General features: G+C 43.6%; 1 protein-coding gene and 1 long non-coding RNA gene across 7 annotated transcripts in view; one reads left to right on the top strand and one right to left on the bottom strand.

The window, feature by feature from the left end:
- LOC112840233 (uncharacterized) overlaps positions 1 to 6,744 on the bottom strand; it is a 33,544-nt gene extending 26,800 nt beyond the window's left edge. For both annotated transcript variants that reach the window (XR_012374646.1, XR_003212421.2), the window contains exon 1: positions 6,641 to 6,744. This is a non-coding gene — a long non-coding RNA (uncharacterized lncRNA). The remainder of the gene's footprint in view (positions 1 to 6,640) is intronic.
- The window catches only part of FLACC1 (flagellum associated containing coiled-coil domains 1), a 38,101-nt gene that overhangs the window by 10,068 nt on the left and 4,576 nt on the right, over positions 1 to 23,457 (top strand). For 2 of the 5 annotated variants that reach the window (XM_073880180.1, XM_073880186.1), the window contains exons 4-15: positions 3,770 to 3,818; positions 5,329 to 5,462; positions 6,736 to 6,829; positions 7,569 to 7,630; positions 9,358 to 9,455; positions 10,542 to 10,594; positions 12,258 to 12,357; positions 14,161 to 14,264; positions 17,563 to 17,625; positions 20,293 to 20,386; positions 20,519 to 20,624; positions 22,040 to 22,754. In XM_073880180.1, coding sequence (XP_073736281.1) covers positions 3,770 to 3,818; positions 5,329 to 5,462; positions 6,736 to 6,829; positions 7,569 to 7,630; positions 9,358 to 9,455; positions 10,542 to 10,594; positions 12,258 to 12,357; positions 14,161 to 14,264; positions 17,563 to 17,625; positions 20,293 to 20,386; positions 20,519 to 20,624; positions 22,040 to 22,160 — 1,078 coding nt within the window. In that variant the 3' untranslated portion in view covers positions 22,161 to 22,754. Of the gene's footprint in view, positions 1 to 3,769; positions 3,819 to 5,328; positions 5,463 to 6,735; positions 6,830 to 7,568; positions 7,631 to 9,357; positions 9,456 to 10,541; positions 10,595 to 12,257; positions 12,358 to 14,160; positions 14,265 to 17,562; positions 17,626 to 20,292; positions 20,387 to 20,518; positions 20,625 to 22,039; positions 22,755 to 23,457 lie in introns of those variants that run through there. The other 3 variants (XM_073880183.1, XM_073880188.1, XM_073880195.1) reach the window with 3 other exon arrangements.

A 23,457-nucleotide genomic window follows, 5' to 3' on the forward strand; every position in this document is an offset into this window, starting at 1 on the left:
TGGTTGCCTTTGAGATATATTCTGAAGGTAGAAACCAGTAGGATCTGCTAATGGGATGGGTGTTAAGTAAAAGGAGGAGTCAAGGATGACTTCAAGATTTGGAGCTGAGCAACAGGAAGGACGGAGTTGCCATTTTCTGCAACTGGGGAAGACTGCGGGAGGTGCACATTTGTAGGGGTTTGAGCATAGAAAGTTCCAGATGCCTCGTACTATCCAAGGGGCAATGTCAAGTAAGCAGTTGGATATGTGGGTCTGGGAGAGAGGTCTGGGCTGCAGATACACATTTGACAGTCATCAGCATATACAGGATACTTAGAGCCCTGGGCCCAGATGAGATCTTCAAGGCAGGGAGTGGAGCCAGAAGTAGGAAGAGGTGGGAGAACAGAGACCCAGAGCACTCCAGTGTTGAGAGGTTGGAGAGACCCCAAAAGGAAGACTGACAAGGAGTGGTCAGTGAGGTAGATGAAGCCTCCTGTGGAGGCTCTGGGAGGATTATAAGCTTGTCAACACCTTGATTTTTAGCCCAGTGAGACCCATTTCAGACACACTACCTGGGGGTAGCGAATGGCCTGAAGGTCACTGGTGACAGTGAAAAGGATTGTTTCAATGGTGGAGGTGATAAAGTCTGATTAGAGGGGGGGACGCATTCATAGAAAGGGGTCAATTGAATGGCCGTGTAGGTGAGCTGGTTCCTAGTGCCTGCCTTCTGTGTGCTAGCTAGCACTCCTGGCATGATCACATCTGTAGGCCTTATCTGACCCCTATTCATAGTCAAGCTCAAGGCCCCAGTCCCCCAGTGCCTCTTGTTGGGAGCGACCTCACTCATATCTACTCTGCCCACCAATTAGCCCCTGCTAACACTGTCCTGGTCCTGCTTTGCAATATGGTGAGGGACACTTTGTGGGTACTTTTAAAATTCCAAGACCTGTTCACTGTATTTATAACTTTCTAGTGAGACCCTACTGGGGCTCCACATCAGCCAGTCTCCAAGTCCTGCTGAGTCAGCACTGAGTGAGGCTGGGAAATGGAGCAGGGGGGAGCCAGGAGGGCCTCACTCTCAGGAAGGGGCTCAGGTAGACGTTGACATGACCTACAAATGGGAACATGAAAAATCTGTTCACCAGTCAACTTTTAACTTGGGCCTCCAGCCTCAAACACACAGCTCTATGAATTACGTCATTTTTGCCAATCCTATAATTTTCTTGCAAACATACCATGTACTTTTTGTATTTCAAAAGTTTTCATTCTTACATGTGAACTGTGACACAATTGTCATAACCTTGTTTCGGCAATTTTTTTTTTTTTTTTTTTTTTAATATATCAGTCGCCTTGAAAAATGGCAGTACGCTGACTGCTCTCAACTCCTGGGAGACACAGTTGGCAAATTGCTTTATCTGCAATTTTTATAGCACTTAACTTTTTCTTCTTCTATTTTCAGTATTTATGTGCCCCCCCCTTTTTTTCTCTTATTAAATAAAAAGTATCACATCTCATTCCATTTCTCTTGGTATGGAGCACTGTGGTTTGCATACATTTACCACTCATTGAATTCATTAAATGAGAAAACATGAAGCCCTTTGACTGGCATCAATAAAGTCTCAAATTTGGTTCATGTAATCGGAGTAATCTGAGTAGATTGACAAGGAAAAACAAGAGTCAAGGAAGAGTCATTCTGGAACGACCACACCTTTTACTTTTCAGAGCGTGAAATACAATCCCAACAAAATAAGTGCCTATAAGCCACACTCGGACCCTTGGAGCAGTTCTGAAGTGAGTGCGATGTTGAGGAAGGTCTCTGCGCTCAAGGAGATCTACCACCAACAAAAAAAAAACATAAACTCAATCCATGGTCAGCTTTTTAAAGACCCAGGGTACTCAGTGATTCCCCCACCACCATCACCCCAAGGCTTCCCTAAATTCAGAGTAAGCAAAAAAATTTGCATCGTAAAGAGTTTCTGGTTTATGGATGGGAGCATATGGTTGATAGGAGTTGAGTTGTATTTTAAGTGGTTTTAAATCTTTTTTAAAAAGATTTATTTATTTGAGAGAGAGAGAGAGAGAGCACACAAGCCGGGGGGGAGGGGCAGAGGGAGAGGGAGAAGCAGACTCCCCACTGAGCCGGGATCCCAATGTGGGACTCGATCCCAGGACCCCGAGATCATGACCTGAGCCCAAGGCAGACACTTAACCAACTGAACCACTCAGGTGTCCCTTGAATCTGAATTTTTAAAAAAGATTTATTTATTTTAGAGAGAGACAGGGGGTGGGGGCAGAGGGAGAGAGAGAATCCCAAGCCAACTCCCCACTGAGCACGGAGCCTGACTCAGGGCTCCATCTCAGGACCCTAAGATCATGACTGAGCTGAAACCAAGAGTCAGGTGCTTAACCAACTGAGCCACCCAGGCGCCCCAGTGGTTTTAATTCTTTTAAATTTAATTAGTTTAAATTTAAAATTCTTTTAAATTCTTTAAATTTAAATCTTTTAAATACATGTAAGTCCCATTGTATTATCTTTTTTAATTTAGATTTTTTTTTCTTGTTAGTGAGAGAGAGAGAGCAAAAGCAGGGGGAGCGGCAGAGGGAGAGGGAGAAGCAGACTTCCCGCTGAGCAGGGAGCCCGATTCGGGACTCGATCCCAGGACCCTGGATCATGACCTGAGCTGAAGGCAGACAAACCGACTGAGCCACCCAGGCATCCAGCCCCATTGTATTATTAGTGTATATTGTGCATTCATGCCCATTTTTTACCCCAAAGAGTAATGTATTTGCCAGTTAAAAGGTTGGTGGTCTGGAGTAGACAAATCCTTGGGCTGGTTTTCTCAAGAGAGTTTTCACTGCTTCTCTGGAGGCCCCTTTTCAGGGTGGGAGATATGGGATCAAAACCAGACTTTATTAACCCAGGTGGAACTGCCTCCACCAGGAAAAATCCTCCCAACCCCACACCCCACACCCAGCAGACTTGGGAACAGTCTCATCGGGGTAACCACTCCACGACCCTTAAAGATATTGTGTTTGATCATGGGAAAAATGGAATTCTTAAAGCAGGCTTCAGTTGTCTCTCTTCACAGCAGTTGCCTGAAGGAGGGGTGGAGGGGTGTGTGTGTGTGTGTGTGTGTGTGTGTGTGTGTGTGTGTGTTGAGGCAGAGGGAAGAGGCCTAACTATTCTTGTCAGCACATCAGAAGCTAGTTACTCTTATTCCAATCTTTCAACCTTCCAGGTTAGCTCCCTTACAGCTACTCTTGATATGTGGACACCAGATACGTTCATGTTTCTGCACTTGAAAACAACTAATTATGACCAGGATTAACACCGGATCTCAGAATAGTAACCATTTGCTTATCCTGAATTCACTTCACTGACCATTTCAGGTCCCATATCACCAATTTCTGGGGCAAATAAGAAAGGCTTTTGTGCAGACAATGTAAATGTTCCTCATGTGTGCATTTGAGATTATGCGCCATGGGAGCCCTTTGGATTCTCACGCCAAGTCTCCTGGCTCTTATTTTAGGAGTGGTTCTAATAGGCATGATTAGTCAATTCCCCACTTTTTTACTACCTGCCTTTTGATCACAATCTGTATGCCAATGATCCCTGGACCATTGAACATTCCCTAGTCCCTGAGTAGAACACTCTGAGAGCTGAAAGGGGCCTCAGAGATCATTCTGGTAATGTCACTTTTTACAGATGGGTGGGATCAGGGTGTAGCTTCTAAGCTTTGAATGTTTCCTTGCTCCCTGGGTGCTTTCTGAGCATGCCTTTTTCTTGCAGAGTGACAGTCGATTTAGGAAAACAAGAGGAGAGCAACACATTACCTAATGTGAGTAAAAACAGCAAGAGGGCCATGGGACTAACATTTATTGAGTGCCTGCTGTGTGCAGGCATAGGCCTTTTACACGTACCTACCTCACTGAATCTCTGCAATGATCCTCTGAGGAGGGGCTATAATTACTGCATATAACGTAGCTGGTAAGTGGCAGAAAAGCCAGACCCGAGAGAGGGCGTCTAATTACCATGCTCTACTGCCTTGTGTAGGGCAAGGAGAGTGTGCCGGGGAAACCAGGCACTGACAACCGGTCCAGGCCAGGGTCCAGCTCATGCCCACACGTCACACACTGCTGCCGCACTTGGGAGCCCACACATGTGGGGGGGAGGGGCATCAGGGCGCTGAAGGGGAGCAGGGCCAGGACCCTGCTAGAGAAAGAGATGGGGACTAAACCCGAAGGATCTTGATAGCTGCCAAAGAGTTTGGGCGTAATCCTTCTGGTGTCTGGGAGCCTTCACAGGTCTGACACAGGTCCAGCACCAGGTAAGATTTACCTTCTAGAAACAAACATTATTTGATGGGATATTATTGATGCTTTTTACTACTTTCTGCTTTTATCTATTTTCTTCCCCCCCCTTTAACAAAAATCATGTGGTTCCTTAATAGTCAGGAAAAAGTAATAAACAAACAAAAATGTAATTGCCCTCCAGATGGAGAGGATGATGAACTTTTGGGAAGCCAGAATGAAGGCAGAGAGGCCAGCTGGGAAGGTATGGCCAAAGCCAAAGAGAAAGGTGAAGGTGGCCTCGGGCTCTGCCAGGGACAGGAGTATGGAGAGAAGAGGAAGTTGGGATACATTTAGGAGATAACAGGGCTAGTGGTGCCTAGGGCTGTCCTGCACACCTCGAGAAGGCACTGTCTCACCCTGGTCCCCGCCGGCTGGGAACCCTGCCAGATTCCTGACTTTGATCTAGTGGGGAACAGAGGAAGAACTGACCAAAATAGGCCTGTTTGTTTGTTTTCATGACTGTGCTAGACAGTTTCTCATGTTATTTTGGTTTTCCTCACAAAAGTCCTTGGAGGAAGAGTTATTATCCTCCTTTTCTGATGCGGAAACTGAGGCACACAGATGTTGAATAACTGTGGTTGGAGGCAGAGCCAGGATTTGAACACAGGCCTGTCTAGTTCCAAAAACTGAGCAATTTCCGTGGCACCTGACTTCCTCCTGGCCTCTGGCCATGTGGAGAATGCAGAGGAGGTACAGGGCTTGGGGCAGAGTGCCTAATGGGGCGTCCGCAGTTAAGTTTTCCACACGTGAAGCTTGAGGGATCTTTGGGGACATCCATGAGCCGCTTGAGTCTTGCACCTGGATCTCAGGAGAGACATCTGAGCTGGAGGTATGAGGGTGAGTGGTTTCTGGGGAAGGGCGCAGGAGAGACGTGGGCTCTGGAATCCCACCCCCCGTCTTTTGTTTAAGATGTGAGTAGCACTCTAGTGAAAGGTTTAGAGGAATCTCAGCACTCCAAGTCTGCAATATTATCTCACCTTCCACCTTGATGCCCAGGAAGTGATACATGTGTCACCTGGCTATCGCCTCATTCGAAATAGGGAGCAGATTTACGTCACCTTGGGAGATGAAATGTTTGATAAGAAAAAGCAGTCGAAATCAGAGATCATGGACAGAATCAAAATTTCCAGGTAATACCCTTGGACCCATATATCCAGCTCCTCAGAGCTATCCCCACTGGGCTTGGGCTGGCCTCAAGGAGAAGCCCCTAACTCCCACGCCCAGTCCACCGAGTCCCTGTTCGAAGCCCCTAACTCCCACGCCCAGTCCACCGAGTCCCTGTTCGAAGGTAGTGCAAGGTCCCTTCACTCCTCATCCCCGTGAGCTCCTCTCCACGCCCGCCTCTCTGCCTGATCCCGTTAGAGACAGGATGAGGGTCAAAGCAGGAAGCTGATCTGGAAAATGACCGGGTGTAGTATAGTTTGTACTAAAGGAAAGCAATTGTTCCTAGAGTGATGAACAGATGAAATATTCATAAAATAGTATAGTCTGAATTTGGAAGGTGAAAAGTCAGAGTAAAGTCAGGGTTTCTGGGGGCTGAGATGCATCTCTTACTCATTATGCCCAAAGATCACTTAGTCCATGCTTCTGGGAGGCACAGTGTGGAAGACTCTGGCTGAGTCCCCCCCAGTGCCATCCTCTCTGTCATTCAGGCCCTACCCACTCGATCCTCCAATGCCATAGAAAGTCAGTTCTCACGTCTTTTTCCATTCTAACTCCTAGGTCTCTCATTCATGTCTCTCCCTCCCTATCTCCTCCTTCATCCTCTCTCCTGTTTCCTCGCCCTCTTGAATGGAGGACCTCATCTCTGCTGCCCCACACACAGCACCGCCCGCTGCCCTGTCCACTCCAGCTCAACCAAATAGAGCTAAATAAGTTCCAGACATCATGGAGGCTTCAGACCCGGAAACACAGAACAATCGTTATCTATTCTGAAACCATGCTCTGAAATCCCCTCTTCATCCTGTGTCTGAACAATTCCTTGTCTATGTTCACTGTCAGCCTCGATCCCATCCCCCACCTTCCCATCTCCCAATCCCCTGAATTCTTCCTCCTCCATTTCAACTGTCATTACTGAATCAGAGTCAAACCCTCACAGATTTCTGGCATTTTCCTTTCTATTCAACAGGTAACCAATCCACTCCTCCACCCTACTGCCCTTCCCCCCACTTCCGGCTAGCTTACCCAAAAGGGCTGGGTCTGAGGCTCAACCACCCTGCTGCCTGATTCCCTCTCCCAGACTACCCTTCCACCCTGGCCCCCACCCCCATGATGATGCAGCCAGTGCAGAACATGGCCTGGCTCTCACCTGGCTCCCTGCCAGAGACAGTCACAGACAAGGAGGTGCCTGACTGGCACGGAATGGAAACTCGGTGGGTGATGGAAGGATGATTTGTCCTGTAGGACTGATATCATTACTGACCTCGAAGAGCAGATCTCAGAGCTGACTGTGATCATTGAGCAAATGAACAGAGACCATCTGTCTGCCCAGAAATTGGTGAGTGATCCTTGAGTTAGTCGACATCTCTATGGGTGGGGGAAAGACCAGCTTTTTCAGATCAGCTGCTATGTTCCAGGCAAGACACCAAGCACTTTACTCGTGGGAGCTAACTCAGTTTCCAGGAGTTCTTCAGGTGCTTCCAGTGTGTTCATTGCCACAAACTCACCACACCAGGGGGTGGCGGCCATTTCCCCTCGGGCTTGCTGTGGCTCAACTTCAGAGAGTGCTAAGGCTCTTCCTCATGGCAACAGTGCGGTTAATGCATCCACCATGGTCCAAAAGCTGCCCAGAAGCCTTCAGTACCCACTTCCCATTGCTGTTAAAATTGCCAAAGCCTACTTTGGAATCTGCTGATGTCAGCTTGCACCCTCCATGTTTCCTGGGGATTTTGGTGACACTTCCTTTAGATTTTACCATCTGTTTAATAAAAGTCTCTTCTTCCCCACCTCAAGCAGGGGTGCCTGCTGGCCTGGGCTGGAGTGATAAACCTGAGCAATGCTCAAAAACAGCCTCCCCCATGCCCCACTTGCCTGTGGTTTTTGAAACTCACTTGTGAAGGTCACTTTCCAGCAGGCCTGCCCTTCAGTAGCGATGTGCTCTCTGGGACTGCCGAACACAAACAGGGGAGGCAGAGGGGTAGGGCATACCCCATGAATGGGAAGGCTTCTCAGAAATTGCAGCTTGCGTGGGAGTGGGGTCCTCCATCCTATATTGTTAATGCCGGCCTTGTTTCCAGCTCTCCGATGAAATGGCTCTCCACTGTGCTGAGATGCAGGAGAACTTCGAAAACAAGAACAAGTATGCTTTCTGGACAAGCCCTAAGGCTTCTGCTTCCCTGTGGGAGGGATGTCAATTCACTGGGATTTCAGACGGTGCCAAGTGGAGCTGGGTGGGCACAGGTGGGGGAAATGGGCAGGACGGTTTGATTTGAAGCCACCCAAATGTAGCCCAGAGAAGGTTGTTCCTGGCGTTGCACTTTCTCATCCCATCACTTCCTTTCAATTATAATCTCCCTTTTTTTTTTTTTTTTTTTTTTGGTGATTGCTGAGGAGAGCCATTTTTTGTTCTCTATGAGAGTTCTGTGGTAAACAACTGATGTTCTCAGCCCAGGCACCTCCTCCCATTTCCCCTGCCTCTCTACTTCCTCCCCCTCTTTCTCTCTCTTTTTTTTTTTTTTTTTTTTTTTTTTGGCCTGTCGTCTCTACTTTCCTTGGCCGCTCCCGGGCTGTGGGCAGAATGGGAAGAAGGTATGGGAGGGGCAGCAGAGTCACAAAGACAAGCGGAGGGGAAGTAAAAGGAGGTGTATTGTCTTGTGGGTGAGGAAACCTACAAAGCCCCCACATGCTGGGCACCGGAGCCGCCTCAGGAGTCCTGGTGGAAAGAAGTACACATGGTTGAGTCATAGCCTTGCTTTCAAAAAATAATGAGTAACTTCTTGGTTTTATAATAGATTTCATTATTTTTTCAGAGCAGTTTAAGGTTCATAGTAAAATAGAACATAAAGTACAAAGAATCGCCATAGACAGGCTGAGCCCACACTCCCACAAGCTGAGTAATCTTCCTGCACCCCTCTGGTGCCTTTGTTACAGCTGATGAACCTACATGGGTACATTATTATCACCCAAAGTTCGTAGTTTACATTAGGGTTCACTCTTGGTGTTGTATACTCTATGGGTTTTGACAAATGTATATTGACAGTGTCCACCGTTATTGGGTCATGCAGAGTAGTTTCACTGCCCTAAAGATCCTCTGCGCTCTGCCCATTCATCCCTCCCTCCCCAGTAGCCCCTGGCCACCACTGATCTTTTTACTGCCTCCATAGCTGTGCCTTATCCAGAATGTCATATAGCTGGAGTTGTACAGTATGTAGGCTTTGTGGATTGGCTTTGGCCACTTACTAATATGCATCTCATGTTCCTCCATGTCTTCTCTTGGCTTGGCCGCTCAGATAGCCTCTCACTCCCCTCAACTTGAACACTGCCAGCTTCTGCCTCCTGGAATGGAGGTTAAAGAGACCTTGGGCCCGGGGCACCTGGGTGGCTCCGTCAGTTAAGCGACTGACTTGCTTTCAGCTGGGGTCATGCTCTTGGGGTGGTGGGATCGAGCCCTGCTCCAAGCTCTGGGCTCAGTGGGGAGTCTGCTTGGGATTCCCTCTCTCCCTCTCCCACTGCTCTGCACCACCCCCCAAATAAATAAGTAAATCTTTAAAAAGAGAGAGAGACTTTGGGCTCTAAAATTATCCTGGATGCTAACACAGCCCACAGATTCCCAAGACAGCCATAAGCAAAGACTCTGCTCTTAGCAAGGAGTCATGGCCCCCCTGGCTCCATTCAAATAATGGTTGGTAAAAACCAGTCTTCTCACCTTTTTCTGGGTGGATGCCAGGAGAAACGCATGAGGAAGCGAGGGCCCTGCAGGCTGCCCACAGCTTCCTATGTGAGAGTAGGATCCACTGAGTGTAACGGCTCAGCTCTGGACTTCTTTTCACGGATTGATGATTGTAGCCTTTTCCCCGGGTCACACAGGGAGCTCAAAGAGGCTCACGCAACAGAGCTCAGTCAGTTGGAGAACAACTACAAAGCATCATTGAAGGCAGAGAAGCTGGCTGCCCAAGAAAAACTAGGTACTGTCTGGACTGGGGAGAATGACCCTGGTGAAGGGCGAGAGGCTGACCATGGCGGTGGATGGGCTGTGCTAAGCTTTCCAGATGTCCTTCTAAAGCTCAGGGAGGGGGAGTGACTGAGAATGAAACTGCAAAGAGGGAAACCATGTCACCAATGTCCTTCCTACACCCAGGAGATAGACTGGCCTGTGACCAAGTGTTGGGATCTGAGCAAGTCCCTTAATCTCGTTTATCCCATCTAAGAATTGAGAACAATAATACCCGCCTCCATCAGAGAGAAAAGACTGTGAAAGCACTTTTTAAAATATATTTTTTAATTCTATAAATATACTATTATAATTCAGCAAGTTACCTCACCTGTGAAATGATGGTGTTTCATTATATTTTAATGGACACACTATGATTTGTATGGCCTTATAATACATTAGGGTTGTGTTGGCCGTTTATCCCATTATTTATGCTACCCTTGGGAAGGGCAAAGTGTATATCCTTCAGAATTCTGAGGTTATAGACTAATCTCTACAGGGAGAAGGAGAAATTCTGTAATCTTCTCTCTTTCCTTTGCCTTACATTTTTAAAAGCTTTTTTTATAGCTTATATATTATAAGCTATATATTTTATAGCTTACATATTATAGCTAAATAAAGCTTTATAGCTTTATTTATAGCTTGCTGATTTTCCAATTTTCTAAGGAGAACATTTATCATTTTCAAAATCAATGTACGCTAGGAAACATTATTTTAAAAAGAGAGAAGCAGATGCATACTACAAAGTTTTGCGCCTCTTTTCCCCCCAGGGATTAGTTCTCACATTTGGTGTGCATCAGTATCACCTAAAAAGCATATTATCAACAGATATTGGGGCTCTGAGACCAAAATTCAGTAGGTTTGGTCGGGGTGGGGGGTGGGCAGCACAGGCATTTGGATTTCTAATAAGCTTCCAGAGTGATTTCAAAGGTACAAGATGGTTTTAACACGTAGAGGATGAGTTTGAGGTGGAAAAGGTATACAGGAGAGCTCATACTTGGCTTTGAAAACATGCAATTCAGAGGAATAATGATGACCCTGTTGTTTTCCTTTTGTCCAGATGAGATGGAAAAGGAATATAAGTATTTGAAGAATATGTTTCATATGTATCAGGTGAGATTCAGAGCTCCTTGGTGGATTATGAAAGTAAGAGAGGCAAGGCTCATTCCTGGCTGATGACAGTGGGCTAAGTCTAGAACTCTTGCCCAGAAAATCATGTCCTGAGATTCCCAGCATCCTTGGACCTAGGTAACACTGAGTACACCCGGGGAGAAGCGTGAACTGTGGACTGTGGTGGTTTCCATGTGTGACAAGTCAGTCTCTCAGACGCCAAAGAAGCCCGTTGAAAAATATGTTTGTGATTACAAAAGTCATACCTGCTCATTGTTTTTTAGAAAATGGAAATACAAAAACCAACTACAACAACAGCAACAAAAAAGAAAGAATAATCACCACCCCAAGACAACCACTCTTAGTGTTTGTACTTGGTAACACCTTTGATTTTAGTGGAGTGCTGGGTCAAAGGGATAAACATTTTAAAGGCCTTTGACACATTTGGCCAAATTACCATCCAAAAAGACTCTATCACTGCACCCCCCACAAGCAGAGCATGGGGTGCTCTGGCCATCTCAGAATATAACTCATTCATTTAAATTGGTTAATCTGATGGAGCCGCAGGGAAACAGGCCATGATTTCTTCCTGGGGGGGTGAGAGAGTGGAGAGGAGAGGAACGGACAGAACAGACGGAAGCAGCAAACCCCCATCCTATTGTGACCAGCTGGTCATGGTTTGCCTGGGACTTTCCAGATTTTAGCATTGAATGTTCAGAGACCCAGGACACACATTAGTCTCAAACAAACAAGGACAGTTAACCACCCTATAAAAGGAGAAAACCAAGTTAAGCACCAGCACCACCTCTGAAATTCTATTTACCACAGTTTCACTTTTGAGCTTCTATCTAAAACTTGTTTTTCAAGATGTATCTTGATACAGTCAGGGAAGACATCATAGAGCAAAGCCTAAGAGAAGCATCAGGTTGATGCCCCAATTTCCTAGGTAGGCCTTAATGTTTGCTTCAGTCTGGACCTCTCCAGAGAGCTTGACCTCTATCTGCCCACGAGTCTTGAAAATGATGAGAGACAAACTTTATCTAAATGGCCACAAGCAATTACAAATGAGCTCTGATGCCTGGCCCCCGTGTGAATTGTACCGCTAACTTGGAAAAAAGGGGGTCAGGGTCCTGAGACCTTACTGGCAGCATCCAGGTTCTAGGCCTTCTTCCTCCTGACGTCCCACTCCCATGAAGTCTGAGCCAACCAATAGGACTGGCATCGGGTTAGGCTTATTTAACCTCAACCACAAAGGAAGCTGGATTTTCTGAGGAAGAATAAACACACTCTGGAAAATCATGCCATTGTTTTCTAAGTGTTCAAATTAACTACTAGGCATTTCCCTTGTTTCTCCATGGACTACTGATGAGTGATTGATGATGCAGGGAGCTGGCACGTGAATCTTCGACAGGAGAATCCTACATGTCCTCAAAGAAAACCCAGTTCCAGTGGGACAAACACGAGGCAGAGCTTGCCCTTGACTTTGAGGGTTCTGCAGGCTCGCAGGTGGGCTGGGCTAGAATTTGCTGCCACCAGCCACCCACAGAGGGACTCCTAGCAAGCATTCCAGGTGAGGGAAGCTGCAAAGGGCCCTATGCTGTGCCTGGAGCTGGTGTGCAGCCTTTTTCAGGACCCTTTTCTTCATGGTGCCTTTGTGCCTCCACAGGACAGCGTTTATGATGAAATGGAGGACAAGTGGTCGAAGAAGAAGGCAGAATGGGAAAAGGAGGAGAAGTTAGAGCGGGAAAAGATCCTGCTACAGCAAAGTGAGTACAGAAATTTCTGTCTTTTTGATGGCACGTGCACCAAAAAAAACCCTGCCATTAAGTTTGGTCTCGACTAGAAAGGCAGCCTTGGATCCACTAAGGGTGACGGCCACATGGCTGGACTCCTGAATCAGAAGTGCATGGAGTTTTCAAGAAAGTGACAACAAGGATGGAGTCTTTATAAAGTTCAGGCACTTGAGGGTCTAGGCCTGTACCTTCCAAAGCTCACTCGTTCCAAGTTTGGCCATCACGTGCTGGAACAAGCTCTGGGACATCTGTAGGAGTGCTGACTTGTTACCTGGATACAAGTGACCCCAAAGTTCCAGAAAAGATGTTCTTGAATTAGAGTTTCAAATATTCACTTGTTGGGGGAGGGACAACACAATCTATTATCCTGAGAGCCTCTGGATTCCCGCACCACCCCCAAAAAGGATCTCAATCTTTGAGACACAATTGACATATAACATTGCATATGTTTAAAATGTACATGTTGATTTGATCCATTTATATATTACTTTATATTTTTAATATTTCCAACACCTAGCACAGAGTTTGGATCATAGAAAGTGATTTATAGATGAGCCTTCTACCCACTCCGAGCATTTTCATAAATGGAAAAAGGAGAGAGGAATTTACAGAGACTCTGCTTCCTGACCTAGAGGACTGGTTGAGGTAGGAGTAGGGCCTCTACAAACCTATACCACATCCTGCCTCAACCCAGTTTGTATCAGATTTGTTTGATTTCAACAAATTACTCATTTAAGTGCAGAAACCCCCTGGGGAAGTAGATCCTCAAGGCCATTCCCACCCCACTGGGGACTCTGACTGCCAGAGGCAGCATGAAGACCCTGGCATTAAGCTGAGGGAAGGAATGCAGAGCTGCACCTATTTGAGGCTTTAGCTAGGACCCTGGTATGGCGGGACCCTGTCTTCTTCCAGACTTCGAGCTTCCCATACTATACCCATTCCATGTTGTCAAAATCTAAGTTAAGATGTTCACTCAGGGGGCGCCTGGGTGGCTCAGTCGTTAAGCGTCTGCCTTCAGCTCAGGTCATGGTCCCAGGGTCCTGGGATCAAGCTCCGCGTCCGGCTCCCTGCTCCGCGGGAGGCCTGCTTCTCCCTCTCCCACTCCCCCTGTTTGTGTTTCCCTCTCTGTTTCTCTCTGTCAAATAAATAGATGAAATCTTTAAAAAAAAAAAAAGATGTTCACTCAGTTTTGAAAAAGCAGATTTTAGCTGTGCACAGCATAGCTCAGCCCAGACCCATCCTGTGAGCCTAGAGGTTGCCTCCCTATCCATCCCCAACACAATGAGGCTGCGTGTCAGCCACCCCCTACTACCCCCTGTTTGGTATTGGGCCTCTGTTGGCAAGCTCCCCTGCACCAGAAACAGTTTAAACCTATCTCTACCCCAGGGCTAAGTACAGAATAAATATTTATGCTGGAGGTATCACATTAGCCAAGAGCTGTATTTTAAGGTAAGGATATTGAAGAAAGCATACTGGTTACTTCGGCGGTGAGAATGGACAAAATAATAATCAAGAGATCTAAAATAAATTACACATACACAGAAAAATCAGAGACATTGGGGCAAGTCCCATATGACTGACATCCCTGAAAACCAGTGCCATGTTCACCTGACTCTCACACATCTCCAGGTAAACGTCAGAAGCCGAACACCAGGCTGAAAGGAACTTGAGTTTGACCCAGTCCAGAATTTCTATTATCTTCAAACATTTGGAGTTTCCCTCGCATCTGCTTTCCCCACATTTCCTCATACGTGTAATTTCTTCTCACCTCCACAGAACATAAAATGACAAAAAAGTTTGAGTTAGAGTCAATAGAAGAAAAGAAGAAAATAAATGATTCCTACAGTGCCATCTTTGAGAACTTCATTCGAGAGAAGGAGGTAACTTAGGCCCCATGCCCGTGAGGGGTTGAAGGTGCAGCCTCGCTGAGACATCCGGGTCCCAGGGGTGTCTCTGTAATTAGGCGAGCTTTTTGTCTTTATGGGCATATTCCTCCTTTCCCAGCTTCCCTGGAAATGTACCCAAGCGGACCGGCAGTCTTGCTGTCCTTATCTAGACAGTCTTACCACAGGGTCATGGTGGAATGAAAATTTGAACTAACAGGGAATAATAGAATGCTAAACACATACAGAACTCGGAATTCCCTATTTTGCCAAAACCCCAGTCTCTGAATGCTCCTCCTCATCCTTGACTGGAGCTGAAGAGAAAGGGCAGTGGAGCAAACTAAACTAAGCAAGTTTGGTCATGTACAGCTCTGAGTAAATAAGAGGAGCTACCTCAAAGTTAGAGGGGGGTGAGGGTGAGCTACTCCTGTTCATCACTCCCCCACCACCTTGATACTGCTACCAGGTCATCGTGAAAGCAGGTCTCAGACATATGGGCATTTACTAAACAAACCTGCATTAGCAAGCAGGCCCCAAGCGCTTATACCACCAGCTCTCTGAGCTTTTCGGTCCATGAAAGATTCATTGGAGTTATCTGCAAAGGCATGACAGGGATAGGATTCTGCAACTCCTGGAGTCAGCCTCAGGCAGCCGGGGCACCTCCTAAGCAGACATAGGACCACCTAGGAGTCAAGTCTTAGACGCCATTCCTGAGTGCGCAGCCTACAGGTTTTGTTAGATTCCTGTACTCTTTTCCTGCAAAGTGGACCGTGTCTCTAAAATAGTATCTACCTTGAATATTCCATTTTTAAGAGCCCATTTCCAATCATCATGCTAATTAAAAAGCCACTAATTTCACCAATCAAATCCCATTTCTGGCATTCACTATAACTGAGCAAGACAGTAATGAGGATATGGGGCATGCTATGCAGTGTGGCTAGCGCTTCTGGGGTCTGGAGGGCTCAGACATCTGAATAAGGAGGAGCAATTCCTCTAGTGGGGAGAGATTTGATCATCTGCATGCATCCTTTCCTCTCTCCTATTTTCTCTCCAGTGATGCTGACTATAAATCTGTAAATGCTGCTCTGTGTCTCACTCTCTTTCTCATGAAAGTATAGTTTACAATTAACAAAATGCACAGATCGTAAGTATACAGTTTGATGAGTTTTGACAAATGTACATATCTATGTAACCAACACCCAGGTAAAGATCTAGAGCATTTTATCAACCCCAAAATCGCTCTTGTATTCCTTCCCAGTTTTAAGCCCTCTCTCCCTCAAAACTTGCCCCAAGACAACCACTATTTTGATTCCTACCACCATAGATTAGTTTTACCTGTTTTTAAGCTCCATATAAATGGAATCATGCACTATATGCTCTTTTGTATTTAGCTTCTTTTTCCTCAACACAATGTCTGTGAAATTTTTCCATTTGTTGTTTATATCAGTAATTTCTTACTTTTTATTGCCCATTAGCATCCCTTTGTAGGAATATCCCACAACGTGTTTACCATTCTCCTGTTTTTGGAGGTTTAGGTTGTTTCCATTTGTTGTCCTCCCTATTTTATAAAGGTTTTGTAAACACCCTTGTACAAGTATTTCTGTAGACACAATTTTTCATTTCCTTTGGGTGTATACCTAGCAGTGTTGTTATTGGTTTCTAGGGTAGTTATAGGTTTAACTTTATAAGAAATTGCCAAGCCAGGGTACCTGGGTGGCTCAGATGGTTAAGCGTCTGCCTTCAACTCAGGTCATGATCCCAGGGTGCCGGGATCAAGCCCCATGTCCAGCTCCCTGCTTAGCAAAGAGTCTGCTTCTCCCTCTCCCTCTGCCTCTCCCCCTGCTCATGCTCTCTTTCTCCGTATCTGTCTGAAATGAATAAATAAAATCTTTAAAAAAAAGAAAAAGAAAGAAAGAAATTGCCAAGCCACTTTCCACAGTAGCTGTGCCATTTTACTCTTGCATCTTAAACATGAGAATTCCAGTTGCTCCACATCATCAGCAACTAGTGTTGGCATCCTTTTAATTTTGACCCTTCCAATGGGTATGAAGTGATATTCCATTGTAGTTTTAGTTTCCCTGGTGACTAATTATGTTGGGCAATTTTTTATATGCTTATCAGACAACTTATATGTCTTCTTTTGTGAAATGCTGGTTCAAGTCTTTTGCCATTTGAAAAAACTTAGATTGTATATCTTTTTATTATTGATATGTAGGAGTACTTTATGTACTGTAACAAGTTCCTTGTTAGGTACATGTGTCACAAACACAGTCTCCTAGCCTGTAGTTTGCCTCTTCATTCTGCTCGTGTTATCTTTTGATGTGCAGAAGTTTTTTATTTTAATGAAAACCAAATTATTAATTTTTTCCTTTTTACAGGAAAGTTACAGCTTTTTGTGTCCTTTCTATGAAATTGTTGCCTAGTCCAGGAATACAAAGATCTTCTATTTTATTTATTTTTATATTTTTTAAAGATCTTCTATTCTAAAAAAAAGCTTTATAATTTTAGTTTTTATTATTCTATGATCCATTTTGTTTTGTTTTCTTTTTAAAGATTATTTATTTATTTATTTATTTGAGAGAGAGAGCACATGCATGAGTGGAGAGAGGGGTAGAGGGAGAAGGAGAGGCAGGCTTCCTGCTGAGCAAGGAGCCCAACACAGTGCTCGATCCCAAGACCCTGGGGTCATGACCTGAGCCGAAGGCAGACGCTTAACTGACTGAGCCACCCAGGTACTCCTCTATGATCCATTTTTAATAATTTTTATGTATGGAGTGAGGTAGAGGTCATAGGCCGTTTTTTTCTGTATAGATATCTAGTTGTTCCATTCTATTCCATTGAACTCTTTGTCCATACCTAGGTCAAGACAATCATTGTCTCAATTACTATAGTTTGAAATCAGGGAGTAAAAATCCAGTTTTGCTCTTGTTTTTCAAGGTTATTTTGGCTCTCCTATATCACTTACATTTCTATATAAATTTCAGAATTAGTTTGTCAAGAAAGTATTCTGACTGGGATTGTACTGAATATAAAGATCAATCTGTGGCAGAACAGAATATTCAACCATGTCAACAATATTCAACAATAGTAACCCTACCGAGGTTGCACATAAGTAAGATTTTCAAAATTTAACTTCAACATGTCATCTCATTAGTTTATAATGTGTGCTTCATTATACCAATATCTAAACTTTGGTGAATATGATATTCCAGAATCCTACTCTGGCTTTCTTAATTCTCTGAAAGAAGTACTAGAAACCGCAGTGCTGACCCTTTCCAAATACAATTATTTTTAGGAGCTACTGAAACAACATGAAAAGGATACCTTACAATTAGAGGAGCTAAGAAAGACCAAACAGGTAAGTTTTTTCATTTTTCCTGTGGAATTAGCATCTTACAAATGCATCAATAAAATTGTGTACTCTCAATAAAATGGAATCTATAATAATTTTCCAAAACCAAAAAAAAGGGTGGGGGGGTATCTAAAGCTGAGTTTGCTGGATTCAACAGGTCAAAAAGAGCTTTAGAACTATAATACAAAGTCAACTGTAAAACAAAGCCCTTAGCATCTTTTTAGAGTGACTTGAAGAAATATATAAGCAATATGCTTGTGATCTTCAGTGTCAGATGCCTTCCATTTCTAGTAAGGCTCAAACCACAAGAGTCTTGACTTCTGAAATACCAAATTCTTCCTTTAGGCTCTAAAAATTACAATACTGCCTCTGGGAACTCTAACTCCAAGCCTCTCCTTAAAATTCTGAGTGTGCCTCATGTCCAACAGTTTCTTCAAAGAATTCTGTTCTTCTGGGACAAATTATGGCACTTCCATGTGGCAGACACCTGAAGGGAAAAGGTTCAAACCCATAAACACCCTTGTGGTTTTCTTTCACAGAGAATTTAACCTGGATCCGGAATGGACATGTTTGGGAAAAGACTAGCCATTATAAAATCGTGGAATGATATCTTAGAGATTAGGCAAGGCTTCATCATTGTTGGGTAAACAGACCTCAGTGCCCTGCATGGTAGAGGGATAGGTCAAAACAAGGAACAAGGAAGACCCAGTGTATTATAATAACTGCTTTATTGAGCTTGTCTTCTAATTCTATAATTGCTTTCTGGATCTGTTTCTATTAATTGACTTTGCTCCTCATTTGTGGCCATATTTTCTCACTTATTTGCATCCCTGGTGATTTTTTATTGGACAACCGCCATTGTGAAGTTCAACTTTTTGGGTGCTGAATATCTTTGTATTCCTTTAAATATAGTTGTACTTTGTTCTGGGAAGCCATTAAGTTACTTAGAAACAGTTTGATATTTTCAAGCCTTACCTTTAAGCTTTGTTAGGCAGAATTAAAGCAGTCTTTGGTCTAAGGTTAATCCCCCACACACAGAGAGATAATACCCTTTTGAGTAGTCTACCCAATACCCTGTGTACTCTAGCTTGTGGGAATATAACTATTCCCAGTCCTGTGTTGACCCTGGGGATTGTTCTACCTGCTCCATGCTCGTGGTTCTTTCCCCCATCCTTACCTCCTTCTACATCTTCTCCTCCATCATGCTACCCCAGTGGGACTGGACCCCTTGCTGTTTTTTTAACACACCAGGATCCACTACTTTGAGGTCTTTGCAGTTGGCATTCTCTCTTCCTAGGAAGCTGTTTCCCAGATATCCACATGACTGACTTCCTTACCTCTTTCTGTTCTTTGCTTAGATGCCACTTCTGAGGGGCCACTCTATTTAAAGGCTTAACAACCCACCCAACGCTTCCTTTTCCCTGTTTTATTTTTCTATACAGATTTATAATTGTCTAACCTGATAAACTCAATGAAGGCAGAGATTTTTGTCTGTTTTCTCTACCACTAATCTCCAGTTTCTAGAGCATGCCTGGCACATCAAGACATACAGTGACTACCAATTGATTTTTTTGAGTGAATAAGTAAATAAAAGAATGCTAAGTGAGTTGGTACAGTGCTTTGTACAATGTGGTTGCAGTAAGTAATAGTACGTCTCTAGTCTATACATCTTGGGAGGATGCTTATCCCATGGGAAGAGCTCTGAGGACATGTAGGAGTTAAACGGAGCTGACACCTGAAAGCAGAGACCCATCTGGTTCATTCTTATAGTCTCTTCAGCATCTATCTAACATAGATTCCACATTTGTCCCTTCCCTGCACTTACACTGCATCTTCTATCTTATCCTTGGTTTGTTTTAAATTTATTATTGTAATTATTAACTTTTATTTAATTTTTCCACCCCCTCACTAGAATGTACATCCATAAGAGTAGGAATTATATTTTTCTTGTTCATCATAATACTCCTGGTGCCTACAACAGGAGGGTTTTTTTCCTAATTAAAAGACTATTTTTTTTAGAGCAGTGTTAGGTTTACTGCAAAATTAAGCAGAAAGTATAGGGATTCCTTATATCCTCCCCCAACACAAACATACAATTTTCTCTATTATTAACATCTTACCTTACTGTGTTACTTTTGTTACAGTTGATGAACCATTATTGATGCATCCCTTTTAACTAAAGTCCATAGTTTACATTAGGGTTCACTCTTTGTGTCACACATTCTATAGGTTTTGTCGAATGCATCAAATGCAGCATGCCATGTACCATTGCAATATCATACAGAGTAGTTTCTTTGCCTAAATGTCCTCTGTCCTCCACGTATTTATCCCTTGCTTCCCCTCCCAACCCCTGGCAATCACTCCTCTTTTTACTGTCTCTGTAGTTTTGCCCTTTCCAATAATAAGTATTTGTTTAATGAATGAGTGATTGGTAGCTATTGTGACAACCCATGCGAGCCCCAGTGAGGGCTGGATCTGAGATGGTGATAGTGAGTCTGCAGAGGGGCGTATAGATGGGCAAGACATACAGGAGGTAGAATTAACAGGGTCAAGTGACTGAACAGTGTAAAGAGTTGCTAAAGTTGATGCTTCACCTTCTAGTCCAGGTGTCCTGCAGAAGAGAATAAATGGGTAGATATTGTCATGTTGTCCTGAAAGTTTCTTCTTACACAGGTCATGGAGGAAGAATTGAATACACAAGCTGTTATCCTAGAAACACTTAACACAACCCTCTACCAAACCCAGATGGAACTTCAGAGAGAGGCAAGTCCTGGCTGGAGTGGGGATGGGGGTTGTGCAGAGGAATCCAGGTCTCTGGGCGGCTCTACCATATAGCTCTGCTCTGGGTGACTCTGGTTTAGGAAAGACGGCTATTAAAATTTATATGTCCTTCAGAAAGCTACAGTGGGAAATCTGGAGAAAATGTTCCAGATCAAGCTTGCTGAAGCTGAAGAAAAGTTTAAATATACCATACAGCTTCTGACAGAAGAAAACATTCATCTAAGGTATGAAGGACGCTGCTCAAAAAGATATGGCTGAGTTATCCTTAGAAAGTGGGAGGGAGTTTGGGCGAGGAATAGATGAAGATGAACCCAGGTATTCCCTGATAAGGTCAAGGCACAGGGACTTTCAGGAGGGAGATACTCAGAGCCAGGCCACAGAAATCACCTGCGAAGGTCAGACAGTTCATCTGAGGTGGTTTTGGGAATGTGTCTAGACTCCTCTCTCTTACCTACATCTTAGTCTTAATGCAGAACGGCACAGGAAATTTATCTGAGGGTCTCTGAGTTTATTCAGTTCTGTGAATATATTTTAATATATTATATTAATATTAATATATATAAACAATATATTTAAATCCCTAAAGTGCTCTGCCCTCCACCTATTCATGCTTGGCTTCCCCTCCCAACTCCCGGCAATTACTGATCTTTTCAGTGTCTCTGTACTCTTGCCTTTTCCAGAATGTCCTATGCGTGGAGTCCATAGTAGATATATAATAAATACTTGTTGAATGAATGATTGGAAACTGTCATGATAACACATGGAGCTCCGAGTTTTTACCATGTCCCCTGAGAGTTTAGGGGTTTAGGTGTCAGTGCTTTACACTTAGATACAGCTGTATTTAGTTCCTGTGGAAATCAACTTTAGGTCAGAAATTATACTGTTACCTGAAGATGCATTTTTTAAATGACTGAGATAAATTTTGGTCAATATTTTAATAAAGGCAAGTGATTCATTGCACTGATTTGGTGGTATAGGAGAGTAAAGCTTTTCCCTTCTTCCCTTGTAGGTTGTTTGGTCTAATAGTTAAATTGGCATGAGACAGATTAACAGGAGAAAAACAAATTAAATTTTGAATGTACAGGAGCACATAAAAATATGAGACCCAAAGAAGTGACCAAAGTGGGCAGCTTTTATACCTTTTAGACAAAAAGACAATAAATCTGTAAAGAATTGACAAGACAAAGGAGTTTGGGCTCGGGGTAGTAAATTAGGGAGGAAGTAACAAGGTATGTTTACACAGCCTCCTCAGCCCTAAATTCCCTATTTCTGGTGATAAGGATGTCTCTTTACCTTCTGGTATAGGGAGGGTACTTTTATTTCCTGCTTTCAGGGGGACAAAGGAGGGTCAGAGAATCTTTCTTGTACTGGCTGTTGGCTTAAGTAACTGTAGTTCAAACTAATCAATATGCAAGGTAGCATATTTTGGGTGGCATAGTCTGTTTCCCCTCAGAAGAATATTCCTCATCTGGGAATTTGGTAACATAAATATCATATCTCACTAAATTCAAAACCACTGCAAGTAATGTGTGCGACTTCCCCCAGTGAAGGAATGAAACCATATTTCTCTCCCCCCAGATATCCTAGAGGCCCTTCTACCCTTTGAGTCTATAGTGATACATCTTCTCTTTCTTTATAGGCAAAAAATAATTGCCAAGAATGAAGAAATTTATGAAGAACGATCTGGGAGATCAACCTCTATTTATGAGGATAATTCTGACACTTTAGAAGATGACAAAAATGAAAAACAAGAATTGTGAGCAGAAAAGTTGTTCTCCAGTACAAAGGATGGTAGGAACACCATCTCTGTAGACTTTGAGAACTCTGGTGAGGTTTTCTTGAGAAATGTGTATTATGAGTTTAGTTCCTGGGTTGCCTTGGTTCTACTTTTGTCTTTTCACAATTTGCTTTCTTCTAAGTGGTTGGGAATGTTTGAATTCTCATCTCAATTATACAGATTTTCAAGACTCTTCAATGAAAGGTGATGTTCTCTGTATCTGGATCTGAGCTTTCTCTGGGCATTGTACTATTTTCTCTTCCACATTTATGTATTTCATTATGAAAACACTAATCTGAAGAACTTCTCCCTATTAAATGTTGACTGTACTTTGACGTTTAGCTTTTGTCCCCCAGGGGCATTTAGCTAGCAAGAATGATAATTTATTGATTCAATTCCAAAAACCTTTTCTCTTATGTGTGTCCCCACTGCTCCACTTCTCAATCATCTTTCCTGTAACTATGATTTGGGAAAAGTTTCTGATGATTCTTGCCACCTTCTCTAAATAATCACCAGAATTCAAATCCCCACAGTGCAGGCAATATAAATAAGTGAAGTGGCCTGGACATAAGGAAAAATAACCACACAGACAAGCACGGTGATCAATGGTAATTGGCAGCAGCCTAAATGTAGGGGATTGAGCAGGGTGGACCCATTCCAGTGCTGCCACACAAGAGCATGGGATCGATGTGGTCAGATATTCTGATTTTTCAAAAGAAAGTATTGTGGGTTTTTTGGGTTTTTTTAAGATTTTCTTTATTTATTTGACAGAGACACAGCAAGAAAGGGAACACATGCAGGGGGAGTGGGAGAGGGAGAAGCAGGCTTCCTGCCGAGCAGAGACCTGATGCAGGGCTCTATCCCAGGACCCTGGGACCATGACCTGAGCCAAAGGCAGAGTCTTAACCACTGAGCCACCAGACACCCCCGTATTGTGGTTTTTTTATGTAATATGTCCCAATGGAGCCCTGGGTGTTATGCACAAACAATGAATCACGGAACACTACATCCAAAACTAATGATGTATGGTGATTAACATAACAATAAAAAATACAACTGAGTGAGCTAGCATTGAGAGACTATATGAGCTAAATGTTTTCCAACTATAAGACATTAATGGTAAAAAAATAAAAACAAAACTAACAAAAACAATCTCTAAGTAACAGTAAGTTAAAATTCTATTTTCTATTAAAAATATTATTAAAAAATATTATTGAAAAAATATTCTTTTAAAAAAGCATCTTTTAAAAAAGACATTCATGCAGATTTAGAATGAACTA

Source organism: Callorhinus ursinus, unplaced genomic scaffold, assembly GCF_003265705.2.
Source record: "Callorhinus ursinus isolate GAN/ISIS: 27379988/994484 unplaced genomic scaffold, GSC_fseal_2.0 scaffold2, whole genome shotgun sequence".
In the NCBI taxonomy this organism is placed as follows: domain Eukaryota; kingdom Metazoa; phylum Chordata; class Mammalia; order Carnivora; family Otariidae; genus Callorhinus; species Callorhinus ursinus.